General features: G+C 41.2%; 7 protein-coding genes and 1 long non-coding RNA gene across 11 annotated transcripts; 3 read left to right on the top strand and 5 right to left on the bottom strand.

Moving 5' to 3' along the window:
- Positions 1–1,124: 1,124 nt before the first annotated feature.
- On the bottom strand, positions 1,125–2,651 carry LOC133835021 (uncharacterized). The gene has a single exon (XM_062264871.1). It carries the CDS (start codon positions 2,511–2,513, stop codon positions 1,293–1,295), a length of 1,221 nt encoding a protein of 406 aa, XP_062120855.1. The 5' UTR covers positions 2,514–2,651; the 3' UTR covers positions 1,125–1,292.
- A 1,835-nt stretch (positions 2,652–4,486) lies between these two features.
- LOC133835020 (ethanolaminephosphotransferase 1) lies at positions 4,487–9,084 on the bottom strand. The gene is made up of 5 exons (XM_062264870.1): positions 8,420–9,084; positions 8,280–8,348; positions 7,586–8,208; positions 7,338–7,518; positions 4,487–5,699 (listed from the first exon to the last, which is right to left on the bottom strand). Exons 1-5 carry the CDS (start codon positions 8,501–8,503, stop codon positions 5,382–5,384), a joined length of 1,275 nt encoding a protein of 424 aa, XP_062120854.1. The 5' UTR covers positions 8,504–9,084; the 3' UTR covers positions 4,487–5,381.
- LOC133835038 (uncharacterized) lies at positions 6,096–6,849 on the bottom strand. The gene has a single exon (XM_062264896.1). The coding sequence runs from the start codon at positions 6,722–6,724 to the stop codon at positions 6,272–6,274; it is 453 nt and encodes a 150-aa protein (XP_062120880.1). The 5' UTR covers positions 6,725–6,849; the 3' UTR covers positions 6,096–6,271.
- A 405-nt stretch (positions 9,085–9,489) lies between the features above and the next one.
- LOC133835003 (centrosomal protein of 104 kDa) lies at positions 9,490–15,142 on the bottom strand. Of its 2 annotated transcripts, none has more exons than XM_062264836.1 (8): positions 14,929–15,142; positions 12,752–12,919; positions 11,621–12,689; positions 11,194–11,332; positions 10,063–11,066; positions 9,855–10,000; positions 9,693–9,794; positions 9,490–9,632 (listed from the first exon to the last, which is right to left on the bottom strand). In XM_062264836.1, exons 1-8 carry the CDS (start codon positions 14,966–14,968, stop codon positions 9,490–9,492), a joined length of 2,811 nt encoding a protein of 936 aa, XP_062120820.1. In that variant the 5' UTR covers positions 14,969–15,142. The 2 variants fall into 2 exon arrangements, with proteins under 2 accessions (XP_062120820.1, XP_062120821.1); XM_062264837.1 differs by having other exon boundaries at positions 11,194–11,308.
- LOC133835052 (uncharacterized) lies at positions 9,994–10,210 on the top strand. Its single transcript, XR_009893510.1, has 2 exons — positions 9,994–10,114; positions 10,180–10,210. It is a non-coding gene; the product is annotated as an uncharacterized LOC133835052 (long non-coding RNA).
- LOC133835035 (transmembrane reductase CYB561D2) lies at positions 13,225–14,645 on the top strand. Its single transcript, XM_062264893.1, has 3 exons — positions 13,225–13,509; positions 13,689–13,881; positions 13,945–14,645. The coding sequence occupies exons 1-3, from the start codon at positions 13,342–13,344 to the stop codon at positions 14,265–14,267; spliced, it is 684 nt and encodes a 227-aa protein (XP_062120877.1). The 5' UTR covers positions 13,225–13,341; the 3' UTR covers positions 14,268–14,645.
- A 463-nt stretch (positions 15,143–15,605) lies between the features above and the next one.
- LOC133835001 (beta-alanine-activating enzyme) lies at positions 15,606–21,142 on the top strand. Of its 2 annotated transcripts, XM_062264833.1 has the most exons (6): positions 15,606–16,306; positions 16,364–16,702; positions 17,993–18,274; positions 18,343–18,767; positions 18,828–20,155; positions 20,216–21,142. In XM_062264833.1, the coding sequence occupies exons 1-6, from the start codon at positions 15,741–15,743 to the stop codon at positions 20,624–20,626; spliced, it is 3,351 nt and encodes a 1,116-aa protein (XP_062120817.1). In that variant the 5' UTR covers positions 15,606–15,740; the 3' UTR covers positions 20,627–21,142. The 2 variants fall into 2 exon arrangements, with proteins under 2 accessions (XP_062120817.1, XP_062120818.1); XM_062264834.1 differs by lacking the exon at positions 15,606–16,306 and having other exon boundaries at positions 16,519–16,702; positions 17,977–18,274.
- Positions 20,635–27,058, bottom strand: LOC133834999 (DNA excision repair protein ERCC-5). Of its 2 annotated transcripts, XR_009893504.1 has the most exons (6): positions 26,879–27,058; positions 26,623–26,798; positions 24,398–26,551; positions 23,900–24,341; positions 22,214–23,843; positions 20,635–22,162 (listed from the first exon to the last, which is right to left on the bottom strand). XR_009893504.1 is itself a non-coding variant. In XM_062264832.1 (5 exons), exons 1-5 carry the CDS (start codon positions 26,964–26,966, stop codon positions 22,972–22,974), a joined length of 3,732 nt encoding a protein of 1,243 aa, XP_062120816.1. In that variant the 5' UTR covers positions 26,967–27,058; the 3' UTR covers positions 20,635–22,971. The 2 variants fall into 2 exon arrangements, 1 of the variants encoding a protein (XP_062120816.1); XM_062264832.1 differs by having other exon boundaries at positions 20,635–23,843.
- Positions 27,059–27,143: the final 85 nt, after the last annotated feature.

Genomic DNA, 27,143 nt, shown 5'->3' with positions numbered 1-27,143 from the left:
TTTTTGTTGTACGACTGTATGTGTGCTCAGCTGTGTACTTACATAGTTGATGGTCAGGTTCAATGACCAACGTCAGAGATCACTTTAGAATGCGCCTATTACTTACACTCTAGCCAATTCCAATCTCCACAGGAAGATTGCAAACTAGAAACTGCATGTTAGATGCTTTTTCGTCTTAGTTGTTGTTGCTAGTTTTGTTTTTTTTTTATTATTATTATTTTGTGTGCAATGGAAACTGGTTTGCAATTGAAAACACAGCCGAGTGTCGACTGCCGAGTGCCGAGAACTTGTAGGAAATTATGGCGCTGGCCTCAGCCTCAGTTTTCAGCCTGAGCAATTGCCGCTTTTATTATCGCTGCTGGCCCCTTGATGTCAGTTAGTTAGTTGGCATTAGAGTTAGACGCTGACTTCGCTTATCCTTCAGTGCATCATTACCGTTACTTTTAATTTATACCCGGCACCAATGAGCTTCATGAGGGGTATCCCAACTAATGTTTCAACTGTTAGGGACTGTAAGAGCAGATCATTTCAAGAGAATTTTTTCTTCTAAATTTCTGCAAAGTATACATTCTATAACCGATGCCTATTAAACATTTTTCGAAAGTTTTTAAGGCTACATATTGGATAATAGAACATACAGCACTTTTTCGAAGATTTAAATATAATGTGTATGAAAAATATTTAGTAGACTTAAATATTATTATAATTTAATATCATATTAGTCGTCAAAATTAACAATTTCCTTCAACAGCCATACCCCAAGCATCCCAAAAAATGTTGGAAGCACAATACTGCACAATTACTGTTATCGTCTAACACAATTATGCTATCTATCTAAAAAAAAGCCTAACATTATAAGTATTCCCAAGGTGCTTGCTACCATCACTTAAAACACTATTATTAGAAAGTTACCTCTTTCTAAATAGATAAAATAAATCATTTTAATTGTATCCATAATCATAGCTAACAAGTAACAAGTATCCCAGAGTCGAACACGGTCGGTTGTAGTTTTTGAATTTGTTTTCATTTCGTTGTCATAACTGCAACTTCCGCCACTTTGCCCCATTAATAACATGGTCGCTTGGCGCTTAATTACAAATTTGAAATTGAATTCGAGATTGAAATTGAAGTTCAAGAGTTTTATTGATTGTGTTTGTTTAGCATGTGCCTAAGTAGCTTAAGTCTAATACTTTCGCAAAACTGTTTGCATTTATCATTTAAATGGTAATACATAGATAACTTAAGTATACGCTTTCGTTTAGCAGTCTCAATAGGTGACTCAGGTCTTAGTCTCAGTAGCCTTCGACCTGGCGACACGCGCCATAACTGTCCCGACGCTGGCCTGGTGCACAGCGAGCCAAGCCATCGCGCAACAGAGTCTTCGAATCGGCGAGAGCATCAGAGCCGAGACCGAGCAGCTCAAAACTCAGCACGTCGGCATCGACCAAGTGCTTGGGTTGAATGGGCGTCGGTTCATCGTCCAGCTGCCAGAGGCGCGGCTGAGCTTCGTTTATTATGTACGCGGGCACATCGATGGGCGGATATAGGGCGTTGCCACTGCCCGACTTGGCGTGCTGTTGCACCTGGCTTTGGGCGATGTCCGAGCGATAAATTGGCACGCTGATGGCGCGTCCATTGGAACTGGAGCCAGTGTCAGTGGCCGACAAGCGATTGGTGTCCAGGAAACTGTCACCGCCCAGCGAGCGTGAATTACGATAATAATGCGATCCCATCTGGTTGTAACCTTCCAACAGATTGTTGCCTCCCGAGCTGCTGCTGCTGGCAGTGACAACCGGTGGCAAGGCCTGTATAAGCTCTGGCTCCGCCTCCAGATGATATGGCTTGATCAACTGCGGCATGGGCAACAGCTGGGGCGGCAGCACGTCCACTTGTTGGCGGTGCAGTCGCGGCTGTTGCTGCTCCTCGCTGACAGCCGAGATGTCTACATGGTAGGGAGTGCGACCCTCAATGAAATCGGAGATGGGCCCTTGCGGCAACTGGAGTTGCTGCTGTGGCTGATGCTGTTGACGTTGGTAGAAGGATTTGAGGGCTGCAGCATGAGCATGCTTCCGCTTGTTGCTGCTGCCACCTTTTGAGGCGCCACGCAACGAGGATTTGGTCAGCAGATCCAAGAGGCTGAGACCCTCCTGTGGCCCTGGCGGTATCAGCACAATCATAAAGTTTTCGAGATCTGCTCGTATATTGTATTGTCCTTCCTGGCGCTGATCATAGGTGATTAGGCGACGACGACCTGTGTCCTCAGCATCCAACGAAGGCGACACGGGCAGCGGTGGTTGCAGCAAGCCGGGCTGTGCCTCAATTAAGGCGGCCTCCGCTGCATCTGCTGGCGCTACTGCTGGGAAATGCTCCTCCTTGATGGGAACAGGAGATTGATTTTGACTCTGACCACCAGACGAAGTCGAAGACGGAGCAAGCGCCTCGGTCGTAGCGTCAGGCAGCGACGCTAGCGCTGATGTGCCAAGCAACAGCAGCGTGAAAGTCTGCAAAAGCATCTTGGACGCAATGTAAATGTTTTCAAGCTTTGACAATGTTCTCTTGATTCAACAACAGCCGCTCTTTATGTTCTTCGTTCTTAACACTCGCGCTTCTGCCTCGCAACTGACTTCAAGTCAGCGACAACAGCTTTAACGTCGACGTTGGCGCATGCGCAACTTTCATATTCTGCAGCAGACTCCAGTGTTGCCAGAATCTCTGTAGCTAAAATTGCTGGATTTCAGAAAAAAAATTGCTAAAAATTGCTAAAATTATACAAAAAATAGCCAACAAAATTGCTAAATATTTTAAATAACATTATTCATCAAGTTTGTACATTTTTAATTCATTTAAGAATAAAATCTTGAAATTAAAAATAAAAAAAACAGGATTTCGTATTTTTATGATTTTGTTAACACTTAGGGGGCAAATATTACTCTTTAAATGCAGTTAACTTTTCAAGTCAGTGAACTCAAGTAGCTCATATAATCGAACCACTTGGTTAAATATCGTACAAGCCCCGATTTTATTGCAAACTATTAATCGCAAAATTTGCAGTGAATGACAAAAGGAATATATAATAAAAAGGACTTAAGTAAAATACCTAAAATTGCCAAAAGAGAAATAAAAAGTTGCTAAATTTGTAGCTAAAGCATTTTTTAAAAAAAGTTGCAAATTAACTAAAGCAACTAAATTGCTAAACTGGCAGCACTGCTTCACAGTTTCACAATTTCACATTTGTATTTAGCTAATGAGTCAACGAACTAAGTTCGCACATGAACTATAAAAAGAATCGAACTATAATGCAAATTTTATGAGTAAGCCTCAAAATACATCCTATCGGTAAAAGAGCTATCGGAACTTTTTTAAAAGTGCCAAAAGTAGCCGAAGCATTAAAAAAAATTGCTAGATTTCTAGCTAATAGCATTTCAAAAAATCTTCTAGCTTTTGCAGTTTCAAAATAGCTAGATCTAGCAATAAATTAGCTAAAATGGCAACACTGGCAGACTCAGTAGCTTATTTTGCCGTTGCTTAGCCTCTGTCGTCGCGACGTCGCGTCGCTGCTTGAGTTGCTTTCTTCTGCATCCCGAACATGATTCCGATTCTGGTTTCTTGCCGCTGTTGCTGTTGTTCTTTTTGTAGGTGTTCTTGTTCTTGGTTTTGCTTTTATTTATTCATTTTTCGTTTTCTTTATTTATTTTGTTTTTTGTTGTCGTATTTTCGTCGTGCCCATTTCGTTGCGTGACTTGCGTACACTGCCGACCTCCCTGTCGTCTGTCACCCCCGCAGTTTCGTTGTTGTTGTCGCTTCTTTGTTATTATTATTTGTGGGCCCGTTAGGCGCATGGATTGTGAGGGGGCATAGTGCGAGTTCTCACAGGCGACCGCACAGTGGGACGTGAATTAGATTTTCACACCAATTAGGCAATGAGGAAGCGTTTTGATGTCCAGCTAATCGGTCGAGCACGTACGCAGATTGATCGCCGGACAGTTGACGGCTGAGCAAACCCAGTATCATCATCAGTCGTGGGGACTTGATTAGGCGCTGCCCAGCTACTATATGTAGTCTGGTCTGTCTATCTGTCCGTCTGTCAGCTTATTAATAATAAATGGAAACGTCGAATGCCGTAACAAATCGATTAGAAGGTGATTCGGAATACTTGAAATCTCAAAATGATTTGATAGAATAAATGATAATCAATCGTAATCATTTGGGAAAGTGCTTGAAATCATTTCGCTAACAATTGTAGGGTATATTACAGCTGATCATCTGTTGCGAAGTCTTGTGTGATTTGCTTACCAACCATTTAGATCTAAATGATTCTCTCACATGACCGCTTTTAAAATTCATTAAAATCGTTTGCTAAACGCTCTACTGTCCGATCTGTAATCGAGATAAAGAACAACGCATCGGATCATCATCTGGGGTTTGGCAACACATTCGAAACACTTAGCTCCCTCCAATTGTAAATTAATAATTGCTCATTGCAAGATTGTGTTCTCTAAAATATAATTTATTCCTTTAAAGTGGCTGTCTTGTCGTGGTTTTGTCTTTTACACAGTTTTACAAGGATGGGGAAGCGATATTTACATTTACAGTTCAGTATATAATTAAAATCGTGCCCCATTTTATTCACACTAATTTATAGATATTAGACGTATAAAGTATGCGACGTAATTAAATAATAATAACATAGTTTGCATTTAAAAAAAATAAGAGGTCATGTCGGTTTTCTTCAGTTTCAATGCATAAACTAGAGCACATTATGAATAATACAAAATAAATTAAGCACATTTAAGAGTATGCTATTATGTCTAGATAATTGAGAGCTAAACAGCAAATTGAATAAATACATAAAACACTAACATTTAAATACACTTATAGATACAATTAGAATGATTACAGGGTACAGGAAGCAAGCGTTGTCTTGGAACAGAGTCCAAGTCTTTCTTAATAAAAAATATAGTGGATCTGTGTGAAAAATGTAGTTTTGACAATTGTTTTGCGTTCTGGATATTCAATGGGATAATAGTAATGTTTGTAGTTATTTCATCATCATTGATGCAAATAGATTCGACAAATTTCAGTTGAATACTACAATGGTCGAAGCGAGTTTTTCATTGCTAAAAGGAATAGAACCGTATGAAGCATAGCCTTTTGGAAAGTGTGTATTATAATGTCGTTTTTTTTTGTTCTTTATAACTCGAGAATATTTGTCCTTGCCACCTGAGCATCTTGTTCAAAAAGGCGCTAATTAGAACAAAATATATGCATACTCGAATGTAAATACATAATCTCACATCCACTTAAGATGAATAAGACTTGCCGCAGAGAGCTCAAATGAGAAAAACAAATAGTAAACTGCACATCAATGCACTGTGCACTGTCTAATCCTTTTTGAGTGATGTCTTTAACTCATCCGGATGCTCCTGCAGTTTCGCTAGCGGTTTGCTCTCCACTTCTTTGTCCGGCACTCTTTTGTGCACCGTAAAGCAAATACGATTAAAGTGCTCGCACATCTGATCGACCACACTGGCTCCATAGTGCCAATGTGTTAAGGTAGTCACTATGAGCAGCATGTAAAGTAGCGGCCGCTCCAATACCGGAAGCCACAACCCCAGCACTATGGACACCACATACATGGGCGTCTGCCAGTGCCAGGCTTCGCAGCGGGTGACGGACATTTGGGAGACGATCAATCGGCACTGCAATATATATAGAACAAATAATTTAATAGTGTATTTATCGTTTGAAGATTATGTTTAACTCTATCCTCCAAATTCAAATTCAAATACAACGTTGATATTGTAATGAGATCTCAAATTGATTTGAATACTATATATATTTTTAGATAATAAGCTTACAATGTATATACTAAATCGAATTCCATGGATCGAAGTAAAATAGCTGTTCCCAAACTATACTAAAATAATTGCTATCAAATAGATTAATGATTGATACACCAAAATCAAATAAAAGGAAACATTAATTAACAATCTTATCTTTAAGTACTCTCACTACTTAATATCGATTGATTGATCAAGCAATTCACAGATAACAATAATTATGTATTTGATCAAGCAATCCACAGATAACAATAATTATATATTTCTTTTTTCTTTAAATATCATATTTATTTCCTTTCCTAAAATTCCAGTTTCAATACTGCAATTATAAGTTCATAGGATTAATGCGGACCAAAATAAAAATAATGAGAGCTCAGTGCCCAAATTGATTTGCACTAAAATATTTGATCCGAAAAAGAGCAATTATTGCTTTAACTGTTCATCCAATTCGAAGCCTGAATTAACTTGATCAATGGATCTCCCTCACGTGGGAAAACGAAAATGCCGCGATCCTTTTTTAAATAGCGATATGCACGATGCTGATACCAGCCATAAATCTGATTCTCAGTCATCGGCTGGGCAGTGGCATGCTTTGGTTCATATTTCGCCACTTTCTCTCCAGTTGTCAGACTAACATTGACCGATTCTGAAGAGTCTTGCACATCCTTTTCAAACTTATTTCGCATACGCTTTATCTCCTCGTTGGTGCAGTTAAAATACGGCCAATCATGGCGTGCATAAAACTTCAATGTTAACGGAGACTCTGCTTCGGTGACAGTAATTGGACTGAGTTGAAGTGCAGCGTCGTCCTCCTCCCCGTTTCCCTCCATACGACGCTTTATATCTGCTGCACTGCGGCGACCACCGCAGCAGAAAGGTGGCATTTTAAAGGATTTTACTGTATTCTGAACTTATTAAAATTAAAATAAATTGAATGATTATAGCTACAAAAGAAAGCCTAGAGTTCGGAAGTTTAAATTTATGAGAACCTAGTCGAGAAATTTAATCACAAATATAGAATCCCTGACGACTCAGTTGAGTATAACAAAAGAGTATTCAATAGTTAATGTCACTAATTTATGTTTACATATGCATTATTCATCGTTTTCTCAAGGCTTATCAGCTTTTCTCGTGAATACTAACTACTTTATAGTGTTAGCTATCGAAACTTTATATGAGCAACAAAAACGAAACCACGCTACCCCCATATCATAGAATGAGTCAATGCACCGATAAGATATCAATGGGGACTTAAAAGCAAGTGTCACCGGGGGCGGGACAGGAGAAGATTGCCAGGTGTTTGTAGTAGACAATACAATGTTTGTATGTCTGTGTGTGTGTGTATGTGTGGGACGATCATTAATGACAAACAATTGCGCATCGCGTGATATCAAGTTTCTACTAAAATAAACCCCGAAAAGTATTCAATCAAAATCAAGCTTAAATTATATGCCATATTTAGACATGGGTATAGTTGTATTCTCTAAAGATACTTACGCTGACATTCGAGAAGATTGTGCCGCTCAACATGAACATGGCACGGGGATCCGTTTCCATAATGTCGTTCGGCGATACAAAGGGCCAGACAAACAAGAGCACAAAATATGTAACAAAAGGCCATAAGGGTCGCAGAGCCTCCGCTAGCGATAACAATCGTCCCGTGCGATTCTTATATGAGCTGTAATCAGAGTGTTATTATCAGAAATAGTCGCGACAGATTGTTGATATGTATTGAGAGCACTCACTTGTAAACGTTGATAAACACTAAAGGTAGATTTGCCATGGCGCTAATATGGAGCACTGCTTCCATCACATTGCCCAACGGCAAAGTGCCGAGGGAGCCCAATGGCAATTCGAACTTCCAGCCCTCGAAGCCCATCCACCAGGTGACCAGGTACATAGCTGTGCTGCCCCACATGCTGAGATCATAGCCCCACGGCAAGTACAATATGCCCGTATTGTACTTCTCCCAATGCGATATGAAGAAGTTGAAGTAGACCGTTAGGCAGACATAGTACATGCGCATGGGACGCACTGAGTAGACCCGGCTGCGTCCAAAGATGCTATACAGACATGTTGGTATCAGCATAGCTGTGTACGAGTCCAAACCATGATCGAACAGCTCGCCCAGCGGTCCAGACAATCCGATGCGCCGCGCTTGCTTGCCATCAATGCCGTCCAGCGTGTAGGCAACGAATATGTTGATTGCGGTGCAAAGCCATACCCAACTGGGAATGGGTGTGGTATGTTCCTCGCCGGAGCTGGCTTCGAAGTTCCAGTCGTAGTAGGAGAGCAACACCAGGTTCATCACACTGAACAGGAAGCCCAGGAATGTCATCAGATTGGGTGCAAACCAACGGGGGAAGAACTGTGAGTGCAAAATGCATTATAATAATTATTGATTTTTTTGCTATTATGATGATGATGTCGTTTGCTAACCTTGACAAGCCAGTCCCAGAATGGGTGCATTACATATTGACTTAGAGGTGAGGTGTCTATGGCGCTGTACTGTGTTCATAAGTAAAATGATTGGCATTATTAAACAATACGATATACAAGTAAAGAGCCAAAGCATTTACCTTGTAATTGTCAAAGCCATTTATTTGCGCCCTCGTCATATATTTGTAATTGAGCAGTCGCCTTATGAGCTGCATCTTCCTCATTCTCTCTTTCCTCTCCTAGACGTTGGCAAAGCGTAGCGTGGCGTGATGATGACTGCAGTGGAGTGGTATGGGTACTGCACGTGCTCCGTTATTGTTCTACGTACAGCCTCTTATTATATTATAGTATATACAAATACATTTGTAGACGGTAATCTCAACAAGGGAAAAATACACGACGATGCCACTATCGAAGGCAGCTTTTACTTTAATTACCAATTTTCAACACATTACGGACTGAATTTAGTTATGGAAAAGCCAACTATTGCATACAGCCGCACACTCCAGCTGAATTGATTAGCAATTTTAAAAGAGCGCACAGCTCGCGTCTATTTTTAATGTTGAATTTCTTTGCCGGCTGTTTTTTTCATGCCTCTGACACACACACAAACTCACACCCGTACAGTCACACGTACACTGGTTCACCCTTAAGCACTGACGCACACTTATGCAAAGGTACCCTCAGCTGGCCGGGGGTTGTTTTGCACCACACGTTGACGTGCTGCCCTATTTAAAAATGTTTTCTATATTAATTAATTCTTATACTCTAATTAATTTCACATGAAGAACTCCTAACTAAAAATTCTTGTGTTTAAAACCTAATTAATGTTGTGATATAGCGTTGCCACCTCGTGCAATATAGTTGCCAACTCGACTAATTTGGATGAGTGCGGCAGTGTTGTATAACACAGATTAATTATTGGCGGACATTTCGAATTAAATATTAAACATATTTTGGATGGGCTTTATTATTGTAGGACGTTTCGAAATTTGTGTCATGTATAGTTAACAAATCACATTGCGTACAAAACATATATACTAGTATAAAATGTAACAAAATGTAATTCATAAATAATGCCGTTAATTAAATCGCGTAACAAAATGGTTCTAAGAAGAATACGTAACAAAAATTGATTTAATCTACGCTACAGATAGCCTCAAGATTATAATGAGGTTGTAGACGTTGTTATCTATCTTCAGAAATATATTCAGTTTGATTTTTTTAAATTTCGTTTGCGAATATTGCCTGGACAACCACCGGCACTCAAGAGGTGTAATTTCCATCCCCCATCTAAAGGCAAATTTACATCATCGTGGCACAGAGGACAACGAGCGGCTCCTGTTTTCAGTTCTAATGAAATGGACAATTTATGAGCATTAAATTAAAGACTAGTAGCAATTTGTTTAATACCACGACAAAAGTCCTCCATTTGATGCAGCTCATAGAGCTGTTTATGGACTGATTCTGTGCATCGTGTACAGACCACATAATTATCCTTCGCATCACACTCCACTAAAAAAACAAGAAAGTTGTCCGTTATTTTTATATCTCTTTCCAAATAAGGAAACTCACTAGTTAAGTGATAGTTAAGCGCAGCAACCTCCAGCACTTGACTGCATTGTGGGCACTTAGTGAGAAAAGGACAAGTCTTCCAGTAATGACGATCCAATTGACTAGTGTCGCTGCCAAGGCAGCACCAACCACAGAATGGACAACTTCTAAAATAAGTTAAATAATGTCTCAAAAATACAACTCTAATATATGTATGTATATAACGCACATTTTAGGGGTTGTGTCGTCGGTGGATTCTGAGTTCGAAACGGACCCCTTGCGTGAGTTTGAGGCTGACAGCATTGAGCGCTTCAGTTGCTCATTGTACTGTTGTTTGCCATTGCAGGAAACATATCCATTGTCGGTTCCTATGCCCGTGGACCCTCCAAAAACCTGACCACTTTTACTCTTCAGCAAACGCGAAGCATCTGCGCTGGTTGTCGGTTGCAGGGAATCGGCTTCATTGCCGGAACTGTATTTATTGGCCTCCAGCAGCTCTTGTTTGCGTTCCAGATCCAGCTTGTCGAATTCCGTAAAGAGTTGGCGGTACAACAGATTGCGACGTGTGATGTCATCATCAGGTGGCAGTTGCTTGCGCACCAACCGTGGATTAACCTTGTAGACAAGTAGCAGAATGCGTTCAGCTACCTTACGCACTGGTTCTGCGGGATGATGAATGCCGGAGCAGCCGCAATCGGAGAGAGCGCGACACGTTAATCCGCTATGTTTATCAGTGCTAATGCCTTGTGTGTGCACCAACTGCTCCAGCATCTGCAGTCGGCTCATGGCCAAGCGCTGATGCGTCCCTGATCCTACACTGCGTGAGAGTGCTGGGGCCACAAGATGTTGCTCGGCCACTTGCGGGCAGGCGGCTATGCTTAGTATTGTGTGCTGGGCCAGCGTATGCAGACGCGCCGAGGGATCGCCTGATTTGGCAAGTAGTTCTGGCAATAGACGATCCACGCAACGTGCCACCTCATTGGGAGAAACACGGCCGGGCACATATTCAAGGAACAGTACTCGAACTGTTTCGGTGGCCTGATTAAACACGGAGTACACTGCGTCACGAACAGCTCGATGCAGCAGCAATGCTGCGCTGCGTGCCACCTTGTTGGGACTTGCGGCATGCTCATTGCTGTCTTCACTGGGGACTTCCTGCTCCTTGAGAAAGTTGCGCAGTCGCATGAGACCGTCTTCTCGGTCCTGAAATTGACGGGAATAGAACTGTTCCACCTGCAGAGAAAATAATTATTGAAACTGATGAAATAATAATGCTAAACCTCGCTTAACGACCACACCAAATTCGAGGCAACGAGAGGCCGTTAAGCAAAGCATGGTTGAAAGTAATTGATAAACTCACCAATTCACTGCCAAAGACGAGTATCGGCAACGCTGCCTGACGACGCTCACGATCATTGAGCCGTGAACGACTTCGATTTGGGTCTGCTTCGAGCAGCGCATTGCCCTGGCATTCCCTTAAAAATTCATTAGTATTTGAGCTAAACAGTCAGTATTTGCAACGGAACGACAACGTTTACGGGAATAGAGAAAGTAAACAAATAACAGAAGAAAAACAAAACAAAATCATAAAAAAAACATCGACAACGGTTACAATTAGTGTTTTGGTTTCTTAAAATGGCGACTCTAAGGCTATCGATTATGTTGTTATTGTGTGCGCTGTATGACTTCCATGCCGGATCATGCAAAATTTCGATATCACTACAACAACATCGATAAGCAGCGCAGCTGTATTTGCACTTGCACTTATTATCGAATTCGCAACTTACTGTCTCAACGTAGGAATAGCGCGTTCCTCATAATCCTCATAGGAATTGCGTGGCGCGCTCTTGTTGCGCCGTCGCAGCGATCCCTGTCTGCTTGACATGGGCGAGCTGTGACGCGATGCCATTGGCAGACGTGGCGATTGTGGCAGCTCATCGTGCGACTTGGCATGCAGATGCAGTGCAGCAGCCGAGGCGACTAGTGCTCCAACGCATTCTGCATTGCTGCTACTACCGCTGACCTCGTTTACTGGTTTCTCATCCTGACTGACGCCGATGCTACTGCTTAGCTTTGTGCCAGGATTAAGGTGTGCGTCGGAGAGGGCTTGCGCCACATCCTGTAGACTTGGAGCTGGAGGTAGATTCGGTTTGCCAGCCGCGTAAGTCTCACAACTCTGATCGTTTTGGCTGAGCATGCCATCGCTCTCGAGCAGCTGCTGAACATTCAATTGCTTCAGCACACATGCTCGATACATCTCGATCTGCTCCTTGCGCAGCTTGGCTGCACTGAAGTCCTCCTGCTGCACCGCCTGTCGCTTGGCCAGTGCATAGCGTCCAAGGCGTTCACCTGCTGTGCGCAGCGCTGTCATGCACAACTTTAGCTTGCGCGCATATTCGAAGCGCTCCGAGCTGACCGCCTGCAGCTTACGCTGCTCCAGCTCACGAATGTGCTGGACAATTGACTCCTCCACATACATAGAGAAGAGAAGATCATCACAGAGTGAGGCCAGCGCCAGCTCTCCGGTGGCCGTGTCCACGGGCGGTGATTCGCTAGGTAGCTGTTCTTCGCCCATACTAATGGCAATTGCATCCAAATCCTCTCCCAGCACATTGACTGCCATCAATGCAATCTGTCCGCTCTTGCTATACTCATTACAATGGGCACCCGACAGTCGCAATTTCAAGTGGGTACCACGTCTGGGCGTAACAGTGACGCTCTGCAATTCGCGGGATTTGTAATTGGTGTTTGCATTATCGGCGAGGGCAACAAAGCCGAGGAAATCAAAGTACTGTGATGAGGGTGTGCTGGGCAGCGACTTGGGCGAGTAGTGCAGCCAAAGCTCAACTTTTTCCGCTATAAGAGATAATTAACAATAGATAATTTAGCTATTCATGGAATACCACTCGAATACTCACGTATCAAATACTGGTGGGCTAAAAGTTGTATGCGATAGATTTTGGCAGGTTGCTGGAAACGCAAGATGATGTCGTGGGTGCTTAGTGCACTGTCCACGGCACTGCGCCAGCCGTGCACAGTGGGTCCATGATTATTTAACTCGCTGGCCGGAAAAGCGGCATCTTCATCTGCAAAGGCAAAGTCAATAAAGCAACAAGTTACTAATATGAGTAGTGTTGGTAAACAGCAAAACAAAGAGAGAACAGTGTTTACTAAATGAAGCAGAAAAACAAAGTAAAGTAAAATCAAAATAAACAGAGAGCCTCGTTTTTAGTTTAACTTTGTACGCACCCACTCACAACTACAAATGGCATTTACGAGTGCGTATGGGAATGTGTGTGTGTGTGTGTATCGATTACGTGGCTGTGTTGCTCTTGTTCTTACCGGCGCTCTTATCATCTAATTCTCTTCATACTTATTAAGCGCTGTCATTACAGTTTCAAGTTTAGTCTTTCATTTAACCTGTCGCATAGCACAACACATCGCTTGCTCTTTGATCCAACAGTTATTGTTGTATACTTAGAACTAATTTGTTAATCATTACATTACAATGCCACAAGCGCAAAATTCCTCAGCCTCCTCCTGGCTGCAAATACAAAGTATCTTGAACAGTGTGAATCATATTCTCATCTTTCTGGTGGCCGCATTCTTCTTTGTGCTGGCCAAAAGTTTGGACTTCAAGGACACTGCTATGCACATGTTTATGACAGGCATTGGCGTAAGCATTATTTAATTTATGTTGTAAAAATGTCAAATTATTAAGCTTGTAAATCAGCATAGTCATGTCTTATCTTATCACAACACTACTCCAGTTGTCACCTTGTTATGTATGAATATTGATAAACATGAACTTATAGTCTTCACCTTTAAACCCTATCCACTTTGTCGTTTTTGCAGTTTCATGTACTTATGGCCCAGGCGCTGATGTCACACTACAAAGTTAACCCGATAACCCGCTGGATTTCGCATAAAAACAAATCCCGTTACCATGGCCTGCTGCAGCTTGTAGGTGGTGTCATGGTTCTGCTGGGCGGCTTGGGCAAGTTTTCTCAGAAAGATGTTCACTTCAATACCTGGCATGGCAGATTTGGTTCGCATAAAAATTTAACACATGAATGAACATTTTTATACTAATGCTATTTGACTTCGGTAGGTGTGGCGGCTACCTTTGGATGTGCGGCGAGTATCGTGGGTGGATTGGTTAACTTCTATCAGCCCAAGATTGTGTTGAAGAAACTGCCACCCTCTGAACTACGATTCCGTCACAATCTATTTGGATTGCTCACGTTTACGCTGGGCATGGCTGCCATATACCTTGGTTACTATTCGAAGTTCTTTACTCGCCATGTGGACAATGAGTTCATCCCAGCCTTAATGCTCACCACTACCTTGGTATATTTCCTGACTATTATTGGACCTACTGGATCCCTGCTGACCAAACTTAAGTACCGAAGACAAAAGCAACAGCAGCAGTAGTGGAAAAAAGGTTTGTCATGTAAACTTTTTTCAATGTTGGATGATTGAGGCTACTATGTACAATGGGGCTTTTGTATACGAGTATTGTACATATAGAAAGTCAAGTCAACTTTTGAATTCGCTTGGCTGCTTGCCAAAAAAAATATTTGGCTGCATTGTTAATTGGAAATGCGATTCAGAATGCAGACATCAGACATATTATGGCACTGCTATATTATAATGATATATGTTGACAATGTCGCAATCGTAAAAGGTGAAAAGGATTTGGGTTTGGGTTCAACTTACAATGATGTTTATATGTAATGTATATAAAATTACTTATGATGAAACTGTAAGGTATTATTAACATGTGCTAATATATGTATATTTAAATAAAAATTGTTTGTTTTGATTGTACATTTGAAATTGTGATAGAGATACTTATGAACGTGCTTTCAAAATACGCCGTCTCACTAGGCGTATGCGTATTTTATCGATTTCTCAAGTGCAACCAAAGCACGAGATGTTCAACATTAATTCGCTTTGCAAGTGGCAACGGTAACTAAAACAAAAAAATAAATATTGTAATCAAACGAAATGCAACAAAAAAATGCTTTGTACTAAGTAATATATTTTAAAGGCAAGACAATCTACATTAGCTTGGCGTTTTTAAGCTGTTTACCTGTGGCAAAGACCACATTGAATGGAATTTTCTTGGCCATTGTAATCACAATCAACTACACGAGTTACGCGCGCTCACATTTATTGCAATAAAACAACTCAATGGTTATAACACGTTACCGTTGGCAACGTCAAATTCTTAATACGAAAATTAAATTTAGTTCAAAGGACTCCATGCAGTCTGTTTGGTTGAATGCCTCTGCTCAACTAACAGTGGGACCGGCAGCTGGTTTATAGGAAACGGGGATGAGAAATGGAGCGAGAGAGATGAAGAAATATCGATGGAAGCTATCGATGTAAGTACTAATTTATGGCAGCTATCGACGAATTTAAAATCCATAATTATAAAGTACTGTATATTTTATTGCTAACGTTTTCTTTTCTAAATATATTATTTAACCCTTGTGGTGTGAGTACCAAGGTGCCACCGCAAGCAACATTTTTGAATATACGTTATTGTCAGTTACAATTTTGATATATTTTCAAAGTTTAACCAACTGTCGTCTATAACATTTTTTTTTATAAAAGTTATTACATTCACCATATTCTCTAGAGTCATTAAGACAACCCTATCTTAATAGTACAATTTGAAATAAATTTTCCGTTTGAATATGATATTTTGAATAATATCGATATACAGTAACTGTAACGATAGCTTTCACAGCAACAAAGCAGATACATCGAAGAAGAAGACCAAAACAAAAACAATAATTGCAGTGTGGTTGAACGGGAATTAAAATGCGGAGAGACTGCTAACAGTGAAATTTAAATAAATATATAAAAAGTACATGTTAATGCTTGTAATTAGAAAATATGGCAAATGTGGAAATAAAAACAGAAATTATCGAAGAGGAACAACCACTTCTTGATGATAAGACTGAACCCGAAACTAATGTACATTCTGTTGAAATAAAAACTGAGCCAGATGATGATGTGATACAGGTGGTTGTAGCGACAAGAGACGAAGCAGATAAGAAAAATAAACAGTGTTCCAGCTCAGAAGCTATAGTGGATTCTGTGTTAAAGTCAGAAATAGACATAGAGCCGACACAACTGGAGGAGCCATGTGAAAAATATGAACAGAGTTGCAGCTCAGATAAGACTTTAAAAATCGTACACATCTCGAGGGAGGATATTGAGCCTACGATTGTTGGCGAGCCTACAAAATTATACGACATTCAGAGACTGCGAAATTTCGGTAATGTTCCCTTCGTCATTAAGCGAATGGAGCCACAGGATTTCTCAATTACCTATACAAAGGCGGTGAGCAGCGTTGAAACCATATTGGAACAGCTCCGACGCAACCAAGTGCCAAATGGCATCGGCATTGCATTGCGCATTGCTAATCATACGCCATCGTCATGCCTTCTGATTCTATCGTGAGTAGTATAGTAAAGCGACTGACAGCATTATAATTAATTCTAATTACATTTCAGCATACTTAATCACAAATGCCATTTCTACAGCAACGACAAACTGATCTTGTCCAAGGCCTTGCATTGGCAAATGTGTTGTGCTGGCATCGACTACCTCATTGTTAATGGTTACATGCCAGTGGGTGCTGTGTACTTTGAGTATCTCGACAGTTTTCTCGTTTTTAATGAGGAGTACAAGCTCTTCAAACTAAAGCACACGAGCAAGGATCCTCCAATTGAGGCTAAGGCTCCTTTGCCCGCCAACATGTGCTACACGATTACCACAACGGGTACTACGGGAACACCCAAATTGATACATGTTCCTTATGAATGCATTGCACCCAATATTGTGGCACTTAGGTGAGCCAACACACTTTCACTATTTACTCGAAAACATATTATATTTAGATGCCTTATCTTAGTCCAAACTGTGATTATGTCTGTTTGTAGAGCAATATTAGTTTTTATTAGAGGCAAATTTATAGATTCTACAAAAAAGTTGTATAAAAAACAAGTAAGAAAGCTACAGTCGAGTGTACTCGACTGTGAGATACCCGCTACCCATTTTGAATAAAAGCAATATATTTTGCGGTATTATTCTCAAAATATACCAAATATACTGCAAAAATACTAAAAATATACCAAATGGTATATGTGGTATATCGATATAGTGCCGCATTCAAAATATACCATAGACGGCACAATATACCAGATTGTCAGCCAAAGCAACTCAGACCCCTAGTAAGTAGGCGGTTTTGCCCATACAAAAGTATTTCTTTAATAACTTCCACAATTTTTTTCTGATCGCAACCAAATTTTCAGAGATCATAACTACTATAGTTATTACCGTATATACCAAAAATCGTAACCCTAGCTTTAAAATTACGCTTGTTATTCGATTTTTTTTGATTTGCAGGGGCGGAAGTGGGCGTGGCAAAAATTTGAAACAAACTTGATCTGATAGCTCTATCTCTTATAGTCTCTGAGATCCAGGTGTTCATACGGACAGACGGACAGACGGACAGACGGACAGACGGACGGACGGACAGACGGACAGACGGACATGGCTATATCGTCTCGGCTGTTGGCGCTGATCAAGAATATATATACTTTATAGGGTCGGAGATGCCTCCTTCTACCTGTTACATACATTTCCTGCCGGCACAAAGTTATAATACCCTTCTACCCTATGGGTAGCGGGTATAAAAAGCCTAATGTGAAACATACTAAGAATACAGTATACAGATGCATGTATGTGTCTTTTCATGCAAATCATAACAACTATAATTCAGCTCAATTTACTCTCTCTTATAATATGTATGTAAATTTTATTAACAGATCCATCATCCATTATATGAGCATAGTTCAAATAGCTACATACAACAATGGCTTTAATATAGTTAGATGAATAGGGGACTTATAAGACATATTTATATTATATACATAAAGTTTTCCGATGCAACATTTGTATTGTCAATTTATTGAAATAGCATTTTAATGAGTATGCAATTTTCTATGTGCAAGATGGTTTTTTTGTTCATATTAGATTGACACATTAAATCTTTATGAAGAGTAATTAAACAAACCTGCTAATTTAATTTAAGTGCCAACTAACTTTTTTAGATAAAATCCAGTTTTCTCTATTGCCAGTCAAAAATTGAATATATCTATGGCTGATGTTATTTATCTGGGCACTCCTTGCACCTTTGACCCATCCATTGTGGAGCTGTTTCTGGCGCTGCAGAATGGTTCCGCTGTACTCATCAGCCACTACACGATGCGCGAATCACCGAAGCGCGTCCTAAGTGCCTTGTTCCCCACGAGCATTACGACTCCCGGAATCACTGTCTTGCAAATGACACCATCGCTGTTTCGACAATTTGGAGCAAGCGCCATTAGGGAACGGATATTAAGTAGCTCAAGTTCCTTACGGTAATCGCCACATACATATAACAACTATGTCGTATTCAATGACTTACTGAAGTGGTATTTGTTTTTAGAGTATTACTCTTGGGCGGCGAACCATTTCCGTCTAACGTAGAACTTGCCACATGGATGGAACCGCAGATCTTGCTTCAAAAGCATATATGTAACGTATACGGCATCACAGAGATTTCATGTTGGAGCATGATGCATGTCCTGAAGTCGCTGCATTCGCGTGTACCTCTGGGAACGCCCATTGATGATCAGACTGTGCTTGCCGTCCACTACGAAAATAAGCAGAAGGAGGGATGTGGGGAGCTTTATCTGGGAAGTGTAACGCGACGCTGCTATATACCCCAAGTCGATGATATGGATAAGAAAAATGCTTCCATTTGCTATCGTGCCACAGGCGATCTGGTGCGACGTTTTGATGATGGCTCTATTTTTTATGAGGAGCGAGCCAACGATGTGGTAAAGCGAGCAGGAACTCGCATTAGCTTAGGTATTTGTTTGAGTCTTTAGTTGTACGCCTAATACTCATTTGTATCCTTCAAATTCTTAGGACTCATAACACGCAAGATTGAGAAATGCTTACACAGCAGCGAATTAGCCGCCTGTTTGTGGCAAGAGGAGTTGCAGAAGCTCATCTGCTGTATACGATGTTTTGAACCAAAGACCAAGGTGCAACAAAGGGCGCAGACCTTTGACATACTGTCCAAGTTGGCCTGCGCTGAGCAACCCGACAGATTCGTGTACCTACAGCATTTTCCATGCGATGCACATGGAAAGCTGGATAAGAAACTGCTACTCAAGGAATGCACACTTCTGGCTCAACCCGCTCAAGACATACTCAAAAGTTTTCTACATGATCGGCTCGAGTGCGTGGATACGCTGAATGAGAGATTTGCAAAGAAGCAACGCTTAGATATTAATGCGACTAATAATCCCAGTGGTTATGATCTGAGCTTTCGCCAAGCTGGCGGCACATCTTTTCATGCCATCACCCTGTGTCGCGAAATTGGTCTGCAGATGTGCATTGACGATGAGCAACGACATTTGTTCGAGTTGCTGCTCGACGAAAACGTGCCGTTGCGTGTTGTGCTGAGCTTCTTGGATACGGCCAAGCTTGTTACTCACAATACCAAACTGAAGCCTGTCGAGCCGCCTTTAGACGCAATACCTGCGGCAACACCCAGCTGCAGTCGGGCTTGTGGCCTGGTCATCACACGCGTCGAACAACCGGCAATTCACTTTCAGTACCATTGGAAGGTTAATTTTAGCAAATGCGTTGATTCACCTGTGGCACAATACGAGGGCCGATATGTGGCTGTGGGTGCCCATTCAAAGATACTGCGCACACTTGACGCACTGACGGGGCAGGAGCAGAGTACTTTAAGGCTACCGGATCGCATCGAGTGTAAAGTTACATTCCTGAGTGAACAGCTGGCCATGGTGGGCTGCTATGATGGGTGCCTCTATGGTTTCAACCCGCTGACCGGTGAAATGGTTTGGAATATAGATATTGGTGGAATGATTAAAGCTCAACCGTTTCTATCGGAGGACGGAGCACGTATTGTGATCTGCAGTTATGCCGAGGACTACAATGTCATGTGTCTATCGACGGAGCGACAGCAGGTGCTGTGGTGCATGCGTATTGGCGAGAAGGCCATCTTCGCCAGTCCCTTGGAGCTGCCCAGGCAGCAGGCAATCATTATTTGTACCTTGGATGGTGGCTATACGCGCGTCTCTCTACTGGATGGTTCTGTTCAATGGGCCAAAAAATGTAAGCAACCCATGTTTGCGTCCCCGGTTCTGCTCGATCCCAATACATTCGCTTGTGCCGAGGTGAATGGCCAGGTGCATGCTTGCAATGTGAACAGCGGCAAGATTGTGAGTATAATAATTTTGAAGTGTATAACAAACCTTTACTCATGCTAAAACCACTTCCAGTTGGACTCCTATGCGGCAGAGGGCAACATATTCTCTGCGCTCGTTGTCAGATCGCCGCCAACGCATATGGGACATACTTTTGTGCTTTTTGGCTGCATTGATCACCACGTCTACTGTCTGCGATGCAAAACAACTGCTGGGAAGAGTGCCTCCTTTGAGCTTCACTGGAAGGTTGATGTAGGAGCTTCAGTCTATGCTACGCCCACTATACTGAAAATAGAGCCTAATGGCTTTTTGGTATTTTGCTGCGCCACGGACGGACGTGTAGTGCTGGCCAATCTGAGCAATGGCCAGATACAGTGGTCCGACAAGCTTCCCGGAGAACTGTTTTCTACACCATGTTACATTGAAAGCCTAAGGCGTATTTATCTGGGATGCCGTGATAACTATTTGTATTGCTTAGGCATCTAAAATAAACATTCGCATTGATCAAGCAATGATTAGTTAAGCCAATCATCCACCACTTCTTTATTTGGAAACGGAAATTTAACTTGGATAATAATCACAATAATTAGCTGTTGCTTTGATCTCTTCATGTGTACGATGGAATCGGTCTAGAGCAGTTTCATGTGATGTTTCATTCATTCGTCTGCACTCGCTGCAACAGGATGTCCACGACACTGATTCCATTAAACCATCTACCAACGGATGCTCTTCGTTTTTGTCTGTCTTCATTTCAATGAGCTCACATGCCTGCGATGAAGCACTCAAATCGTTTAATTTATTCGCGGCCATTTGATCCATTGCTCGACGCAAACGATTGGTAAGCCGGGGGGCCTTATATAGTGCAATAATTGCTTTCATACTACGTGTTTTCTTTCGTTTCTGCAATATTTTCTGTCTGCGCTCAGCCTTTTGTTTTCCGGCAAGACTTTGCAATTTTTCTACTCGAATTTGCGCCAATTTACGCTCCGTTGCTGTCAGTTTCCGGTTTGCAAAATACTTGACCCACTTTGCTCTTTCCATTTTAAGGAACTCCTCGTCAATGGTAGTTCGTTCGAGAACTTTGACAGGAATTGAGTCTCTTTTTAAATTTATATAACTTTGTTGTTGTTTATCATTGATTAACCTTTGAAATATGTTGCGAAAACGTTTCTTTCGATCTATAAGCTTCGAAATCTCTTCAAAGTTTTGCTCAAGAACTTCCAATAGAACCTCCCCCTGACTTTCATTGTTTTGCATCATCAATAGAATGTTATAATGCTCTCGATCGCTTACATATTTATTGAATAAATCATGATCGGATTGGCTCCGTGGAAGTTCCTGGTTCATAATCATTTTGTACAGTTGGGGTGCATTAAACAATTTTTTTGCTGACTTAAGTTTAGTTAACTGTAAGCGATATAAATTTAAGTGCATTAAATAAGCCTTAGGTGCAGGCGTAGTTGGTCGTGATAAGGTTCCGACTGATTCATACGTCCTTTTTATGCTGTTTCTACTTCGAGATTTTAATTTCTCAAATTCTTTTTGAAGGGCTAATTGGAGACTTGTTATGTAAAATTTTGTGAGGATTTCCCTTACAACTTCTAACCGATACTTTTTTGGTTCAAGTAAAATTTGGTTATGCAGTTCGCATAAACTGATCCAAACATCGTTTACTCCATCCTCATTTATTTTGTTGCCATTCAGATAAGCCTCATTTCTAATATTTGAGTTTGGAGCAATTTTCTGTGCAATAAAAGCATCAATAATGTAAGTAGCTGCAACTTTTAATAAGAACGTTTGACCCTTTGAACCTTTAGAAGATACCCGTGAAGGGTTAAAAGAAGTCAACTTTTCCTTGTTGCCTATACTTAAATCACTGCTAATCCTTTTATCATGTTTGTTGGATTCCATCTCCTTAATTACTTTTCTGGATATTGTAGATCGTATTCTCCCTCCAGTCTCCCTGGTAGTGTGACTGTTCTCACTTCTTCCAGTGTTTATATTGCATTCCTCAGTTTTATGCTGTAAAGATTCACAAATATTATTTTCCATGTCTTGCATATGGTCACTTACTTTGTCAATTAAATGATATTTCGGTTGCCTATAGACTTTAGAAGACTTTTTGAGATTCTTTAATTGACTATAACAGTTTTTGCACTTTTCCGTAATAAGTTTTAACATACGAATGGCAAGATGGATTAACTCAATATTTTGATTAAAGAATTCATTCAGTATTTCCTTAGCTGCATTAATGTGTTCTATGTCTTGAAAAGCTTTTTGATTCTCAATAAAGTCGAGAAGACATGCCTCAAGTTTATCCAGATACTTTTCAAGAGTCGGTTCTCCAATTTCACACATTGATCTGCTTGTAACGTACGTTCCATATACAATAGATAAATCATATTTTGAGTATTGCAATGAGTTCTTGCAATCGCTTATTAAATCTTCACAAATGCAAAGGCATTTAATCATCTGATCACTATATGCGCTTGATACCTCCGACTTGATCTGAGCACTCAGTATAAGTTCCCTTATTGTATCCAATAAAATACTGCGCATATTACGAAGCTGCTGCAGACGCGCTGTCTGCTCTCTCCCAACTTGATGGCTTAGTTTGTTTTTGTTTAACATTGTGTTGAATAAATGTTTTTGAAATTTAAATTCTCAACAATAAATTTGGTATACATATGTATGACTTATAATCTGAATCAACTCAGATTAAAAAGAATTCTTATTGAGATCAAGATCACATTAGTATGTTTAACAATGTATCTCATTTGATTTATTAATTGTGGATGCATATTTACAAAAACGAAAATGATATAAAATATTTATATTTTTTTAGAAGCAGCTTTCGCGCTTGCTTTCAGAACCTCTGCTGCCTTGACTTTGTTCTGACGCATTTGTTCCATATCTCGCTCCCTTTGAGGTATGACTTCCCGGGTACTGGGAATGCGAGCACACTTAGCGGGCTTCGAGGTTTCGTTGGATGTGGAGGGATTCTCAGGAGATGCTGTATTTGTTGTTTCAACGGACTTCCGTTTACCGCGCTTCGGACGAGCAGAATTACGCTGACATTCCGCTGACTCTTCCGTCGCGGAAGCTTCTTGGACTTCTGTTGCTTTCTTGCGCCCTCGACGTGGTGCCCGTTTTGGTTTCTCTGGGGTGTCGTTGTCAATCTTACCAGACATCTTGTCAATGGCAATCTGCACTCGTTTACTAACAAGCGGTGGTTGTTGGACTCGAAGTGCGCTCTTTGCCGTAAAATAATTTCGAATGGAGCCTTGAATCTTCTTCTCGTTGATTTTTTTCATGACCGGCATAAGAATATCGTCTGTTTTCGATGTAGTCCAACCAAAAGACTTTCGCGCAAATTCACGTATAGATTCCACATCGGGAGAGCCCCAACTGAAAGCATCGCGATTATCATCTATTGTGGGTGATAAATAGGCTTCCACTACTGACGAACTAGGAAATCCCTCGTGCAGTTCAATGTTTTTGAGTTTCTTTCGCAGAGAAAGTCGCGCTGAACTGCCTATTGGCAAGTTAGAGTTTTTATGTGCCTGCCACCAGTCTCTAAACTTTACCAACGTCGATAGTACAGACGACTGCAAGCTCACAGAGGGGGTCGTTTCCATATGGGTTGTGCTTGAAAACGAAGCCAATATCTCTAGAGCAGTAACTGCACCGATGCCGTGAATACCTGAATAGTCAGAACACATTTGTTTAAAAGGTTTATGTAGGAAATATCAAACTTACCTGTGGTGTAGTCACTGCCAACAAGACAAGCCAGCTGAATAAGTTTGCCTCTATTGCAATTGAATGTTTGTTCTATTTGCTCGGCTCGGAACTCCAGCACATGCTTGTTTTGGGCAAAGAAATTCTTATAAACAGTTCGACCACCAAATAGCCAAATATCGCTATCATCGGTTATGGTGCCATTGGTGAGTTCGACGGCATTAAGGAAGGCGCATTGAGCTTCCGCCTCCATAGGTGCCACAATGTATGGTATGCCAAAGAGACGCAACAGTTCCTGGCAATCGTTGCTCATGCGTTGGCTAATCGACATGCCCATGCGATCCTGTCGATTACGTTCGACTTCCAAATCTCGCCGCTCTTGCGCCAAGTTCGAGGCCATTGCCTGGAGTTCCTCATTTGTTTTTTGTGATTTCAAAGCATCTGCTGCATCATTTATAAGGTCCTGAAAACACATATTTATAATATCAAAACATATTTCTGACTATAGATATTATTCACCTGTGTATTAACTGGTTCAACCTTCTCTGGTTCCTTCGTAGGAAAAAGAGACTTTGCTGCCTTGCTTGACTTTTTGTTGGGCGAAATTCCTTCGTCGCTGAGTACGTTACCATCACGTTTTCTACTTGATTTTGGAGTACGCTTTATGTAAAATGGCTTAGGGGTTGAGGGCGGTGTGACGTCCGCTTCTATTGGTTTGCCTGGTGTCCGTTTTATTTTATAGCTGGTCTCAAAATAATCTGTTATTGCTTTGCTTTTACTCGGTGTTTTATTTGGTGATGAACGTTTCTTTTCAGTCTCGTTTTCACTGTCGCAAAGTTCAATAACATCCTTGGATATGGAAGGAATAATTGCCTTAGATGCTTCATCATCAGAAGACAACTCAATAACCGCACTGTTGCCTAGTTTAATTGATTCCAATTTGATGTTTTTAACGTCTGCAGTTTGTCTTTTAAGATCGTCAAGTAGGGAATCGAGTGCAGCAGCGGGCTTTATAGTCCCTGATGGTCTCTCTTTTTCTTCAGCCACTGCAACTGTGGTTTTTAAATCTGACTCGGATGTCTTATCGACGTCACACAATTCGTCTTCAGACTCGACTTGTTTCTCGCTATCTGTTAAAACAATTTCTTCTATTTTCTTGCTTGCTATTATTTTTTTACTCATGGCATCTTTTGACAAAGTCTCTTCAAATTCCTTATCAGCAATTTTAGATTTCTGCAACTCTGAGTCTTTACTACATTCTTTGTTTTGTTTAGTGTCGATATCAAAAATATCTGCAAAAAGATCATCATCCTTATTTAATGCATCCTTAATATCGACGCAAATTTCTAAATTCTGTTTGCTAGACATGACCGATGTATCAACAACCTCCTCCAAGTCAGAATCTGTATCGCTGTCGATTGTTTGAATCTGTTCCGACTTGACAAGATCTTCGGCATGGGTTCTTTTACTTTCTTCAATTGCTAAAGACAATAATTTAGCTTCCTCAATTGAATTATCTGCTTCATCGCCAGCTGTCTCTGTATTAACATTCGTGTTGTGCAAAAAAGCCTCAAGACTCTGTGTATCATTTAATTGCGTCGCCTCCATTATATTGCCCACCTCTTCTTCATTCATGCCCCCATATTCAATCATGTATGCACGCGCTGGTCCTTTGGCAGCATGACGCAATTGCTTGCTTTGTTCTCGATTTAGACGCAGATCTTGATCCGAATCATAATCGTAATCTTTTTCATCATAGACTTTGCCTGATTCTTCCAATGATAATGCTAGCGCCATAGCCAAATCAGTATCATATTCAGATCCCAACTCTTTCTTTACCACATCATCGCCTTCAATGCTTCTTTTTACTGCCATGGCTGAAGTACTTGGTTTCTCATCGGCTGCTTCTTCGCTATCAAGTTCTTTAATGGGTTCGCACTTGATCTTCATTGCCTTCTGGCTGTCTTCGAGTGCTTTTTTTTTGAGATCGCGCACCAACAAGAAACGAGTGTGCTCATCAGAGCTTATTTGACGGGTGCTTTCCTCAATGGCCGTAGGGGTAACAATGCCCTCCTCACTGAAAAACTCAGAGAGCTCTGAATAGGTGAGTGTACGACCGCCCATTTCTTGTTCAGCCTGCTCGAGGCTCTCCTGAACGGCGCGACGTTTGAGCAATCGCTTCATTTGAAACAAACAAAAGTCGTCGCTGCGTGCAGGCAGTTCATGAAGGCGGCCCCAGGAGGACTGCTTGCGTGTCTCCTTGATATCAGTAAGGATTTCATGTCGCACGTCTGCCGGTAAATTCTTAAAGTGCTGGCTACGCACATCGATAGCCTGTAAGCTGGAATTATATGTATGTCGCGCTGTGGTCTCATCAAAAGAGCTGTCTGATGTGGCGCTGGTACTCCCATACTCCTGATCTTCGAGTTCGCTGTCCGCTTCATTGAATTGCGCCGCGGATGCTGGCAATTCTGGTAGTTTAAAAATATCGTCTTCGTCCGTCTTACCCGACTTTGCAGCTGCTGGACGCTTTGTAGGTGATTTTAGCAAAAGTTCTGCATTTGTGCCCAGTGCTTGTTGCACCACCTTCTCCTTAGCCAGCGATTGCAGTAAAAGAGCCTGAATGCGATCCGCCTCATTGCTCAGCTTGCTGCGCTGTTGCTGACGCCGTGCCTGTGCAGCGAAATCAAAAAGAGAATATGCTATTTAAAAACTAGTTTAAGCAACAAGTAAAAAAAACTGACAATTGTATCCCTCTTTAATTGGGGCACGCAGCCATCGAAAATGAAAACGGGACGCACTCGATAGTAGAGTAATTTGCATAGACGATGAAAGAGGCCAAGGAGATGAGCATTGTTTAGTGCGGAACCTTTATTGTCCTGAAAGCCCTTAACCACCTGATGTAACCATATGGATATATCTATAATTGTATATATTAATAACTTGGTTTATAAGCATTTCACAATGTGAGGCAACTAATGAAATGAATGGAAGACTTACCAACGGCCAACACCTTGCCTTCCAGGGTCTCCACGGGCACGGGTTTCCCACAAGGTTCAATGAGCTTCCAAAGGCCAGTTACACCCATTTAACTTAAATTATAATTACTTTTCTTACCATGCAAAATCAGAGTGTTTGAACATTGTTTTTCTCAGCTGCTTCAAATGCCGGTGCAGTGTTAAGAAAGTCAAAAAAATTTGCCTAGTGTTGTTAAAGCTTCAATTATGCTAGACGCAATTTTGTTGATTGCAGAAAATTGTTTACA

This window comes from Drosophila sulfurigaster, chromosome 2L (assembly GCF_023558435.1).
Source record: "Drosophila sulfurigaster albostrigata strain 15112-1811.04 chromosome 2L, ASM2355843v2, whole genome shotgun sequence".
NCBI lineage: Eukaryota > Metazoa > Arthropoda > Insecta > Diptera > Drosophilidae > Drosophila > Drosophila sulfurigaster.
Note: the sequence above shows the minus strand (reverse complement) of the source record. Positions and strands in the feature narration are given on the sequence as shown.

What these genes read in the sequence shown, in the direction of transcription:
- LOC133835038 (XM_062264896.1), bottom strand. Translation starts at nt 6,724, where the DNA reads ATGCCACCTTTCTGCTGCGGTGGTCGCCGCAGTGCAGCAGATATAAAG.
- LOC133835003 (XM_062264836.1), bottom strand. Translation starts at nt 14,968, where the DNA reads ATGGCCAAGAAAATTCCATTCAATGTGGTCTTTGCCACAG. An exon ending in AGCCCACCAGTATTTGATAC is followed by an intron (nt 12,690 to 12,751) that starts GTGAGTATTCGA and finishes TATCTCTTATAG; the next exon opens with CGGAAAAAGTTGAGCTTTGG. An exon ending in GACGACACAACCCCTAAAAT is followed by an intron (nt 10,001 to 10,062) that starts GTGCGTTATATA and finishes AACTTATTTTAG; the next exon opens with AAGTTGTCCATTCTGTGGTT.
- LOC133835035 (XM_062264893.1), top strand. Translation starts at nt 13,342, where the DNA reads ATGCCACAAGCGCAAAATTCCTCAGCCTCCTCCTGGCTGCAAATACAA. An exon ending in TGTTTATGACAGGCATTGGC is followed by an intron (nt 13,510 to 13,688) that starts GTAAGCATTATT and finishes TCGTTTTTGCAG; the next exon opens with TTTCATGTACTTATGGCCCA. An exon ending in TACCTGGCATGGCAGATTTG is followed by an intron (nt 13,882 to 13,944) that starts GTTCGCATAAAA and finishes TGACTTCGGTAG; the next exon opens with GTGTGGCGGCTACCTTTGGA.
- LOC133835001 (XM_062264833.1), top strand. Translation starts at nt 15,741, where the DNA reads ATGGCAAATGTGGAAATAAAAACAGAAATTATCGAAGAGGAACAACCA. An exon ending in CCCAATATTGTGGCACTTAG is followed by an intron (nt 16,703 to 17,992) that starts GTGAGCCAACAC and finishes CTCTATTGCCAG; the next exon opens with TCAAAAATTGAATATATCTA. An exon ending in ATGTGAACAGCGGCAAGATT is followed by an intron (nt 20,156 to 20,215) that starts GTGAGTATAATA and finishes AACCACTTCCAG; the next exon opens with TTGGACTCCTATGCGGCAGA.
- LOC133834999 (XM_062264832.1), bottom strand. Translation starts at nt 26,966, where the DNA reads ATGGGTGTAACTGGCCTTTGGAAGCTCATTGAACCTTGTGGGAAACCC. An exon ending in AGGCAAGGTGTTGGCCGTTG is followed by an intron (nt 26,799 to 26,878) that starts GTAAGTCTTCCA and finishes ATACAATTATAG; the next exon opens with ATATATCCATATGGTTACAT. An exon ending in TTGAACCAGTTAATACACAG is followed by an intron (nt 24,342 to 24,397) that starts GTGAATAATATC and finishes ATGTGTTTTCAG; the next exon opens with GACCTTATAAATGATGCAGC.
- LOC133835020 (XM_062264870.1), bottom strand. Translation starts at nt 8,503, where the DNA reads ATGAGGAAGATGCAGCTCATAAGGCGACTGCTCAATTACAAATATATG. An exon ending in TCTGGGACTGGCTTGTCAAG is followed by an intron (nt 8,209 to 8,279) that starts GTTAGCAAACGA and finishes TTGCACTCACAG; the next exon opens with TTCTTCCCCCGTTGGTTTGC. An exon ending in CAATCTTCTCGAATGTCAGC is followed by an intron (nt 5,700 to 7,337) that starts GTAAGTATCTTT and finishes TATATATTGCAG; the next exon opens with TGCCGATTGATCGTCTCCCA.
- LOC133835021 (XM_062264871.1), bottom strand. Translation starts at nt 2,513, where the DNA reads ATGCTTTTGCAGACTTTCACGCTGCTGTTGCTTGGCACATCAGCGCTA.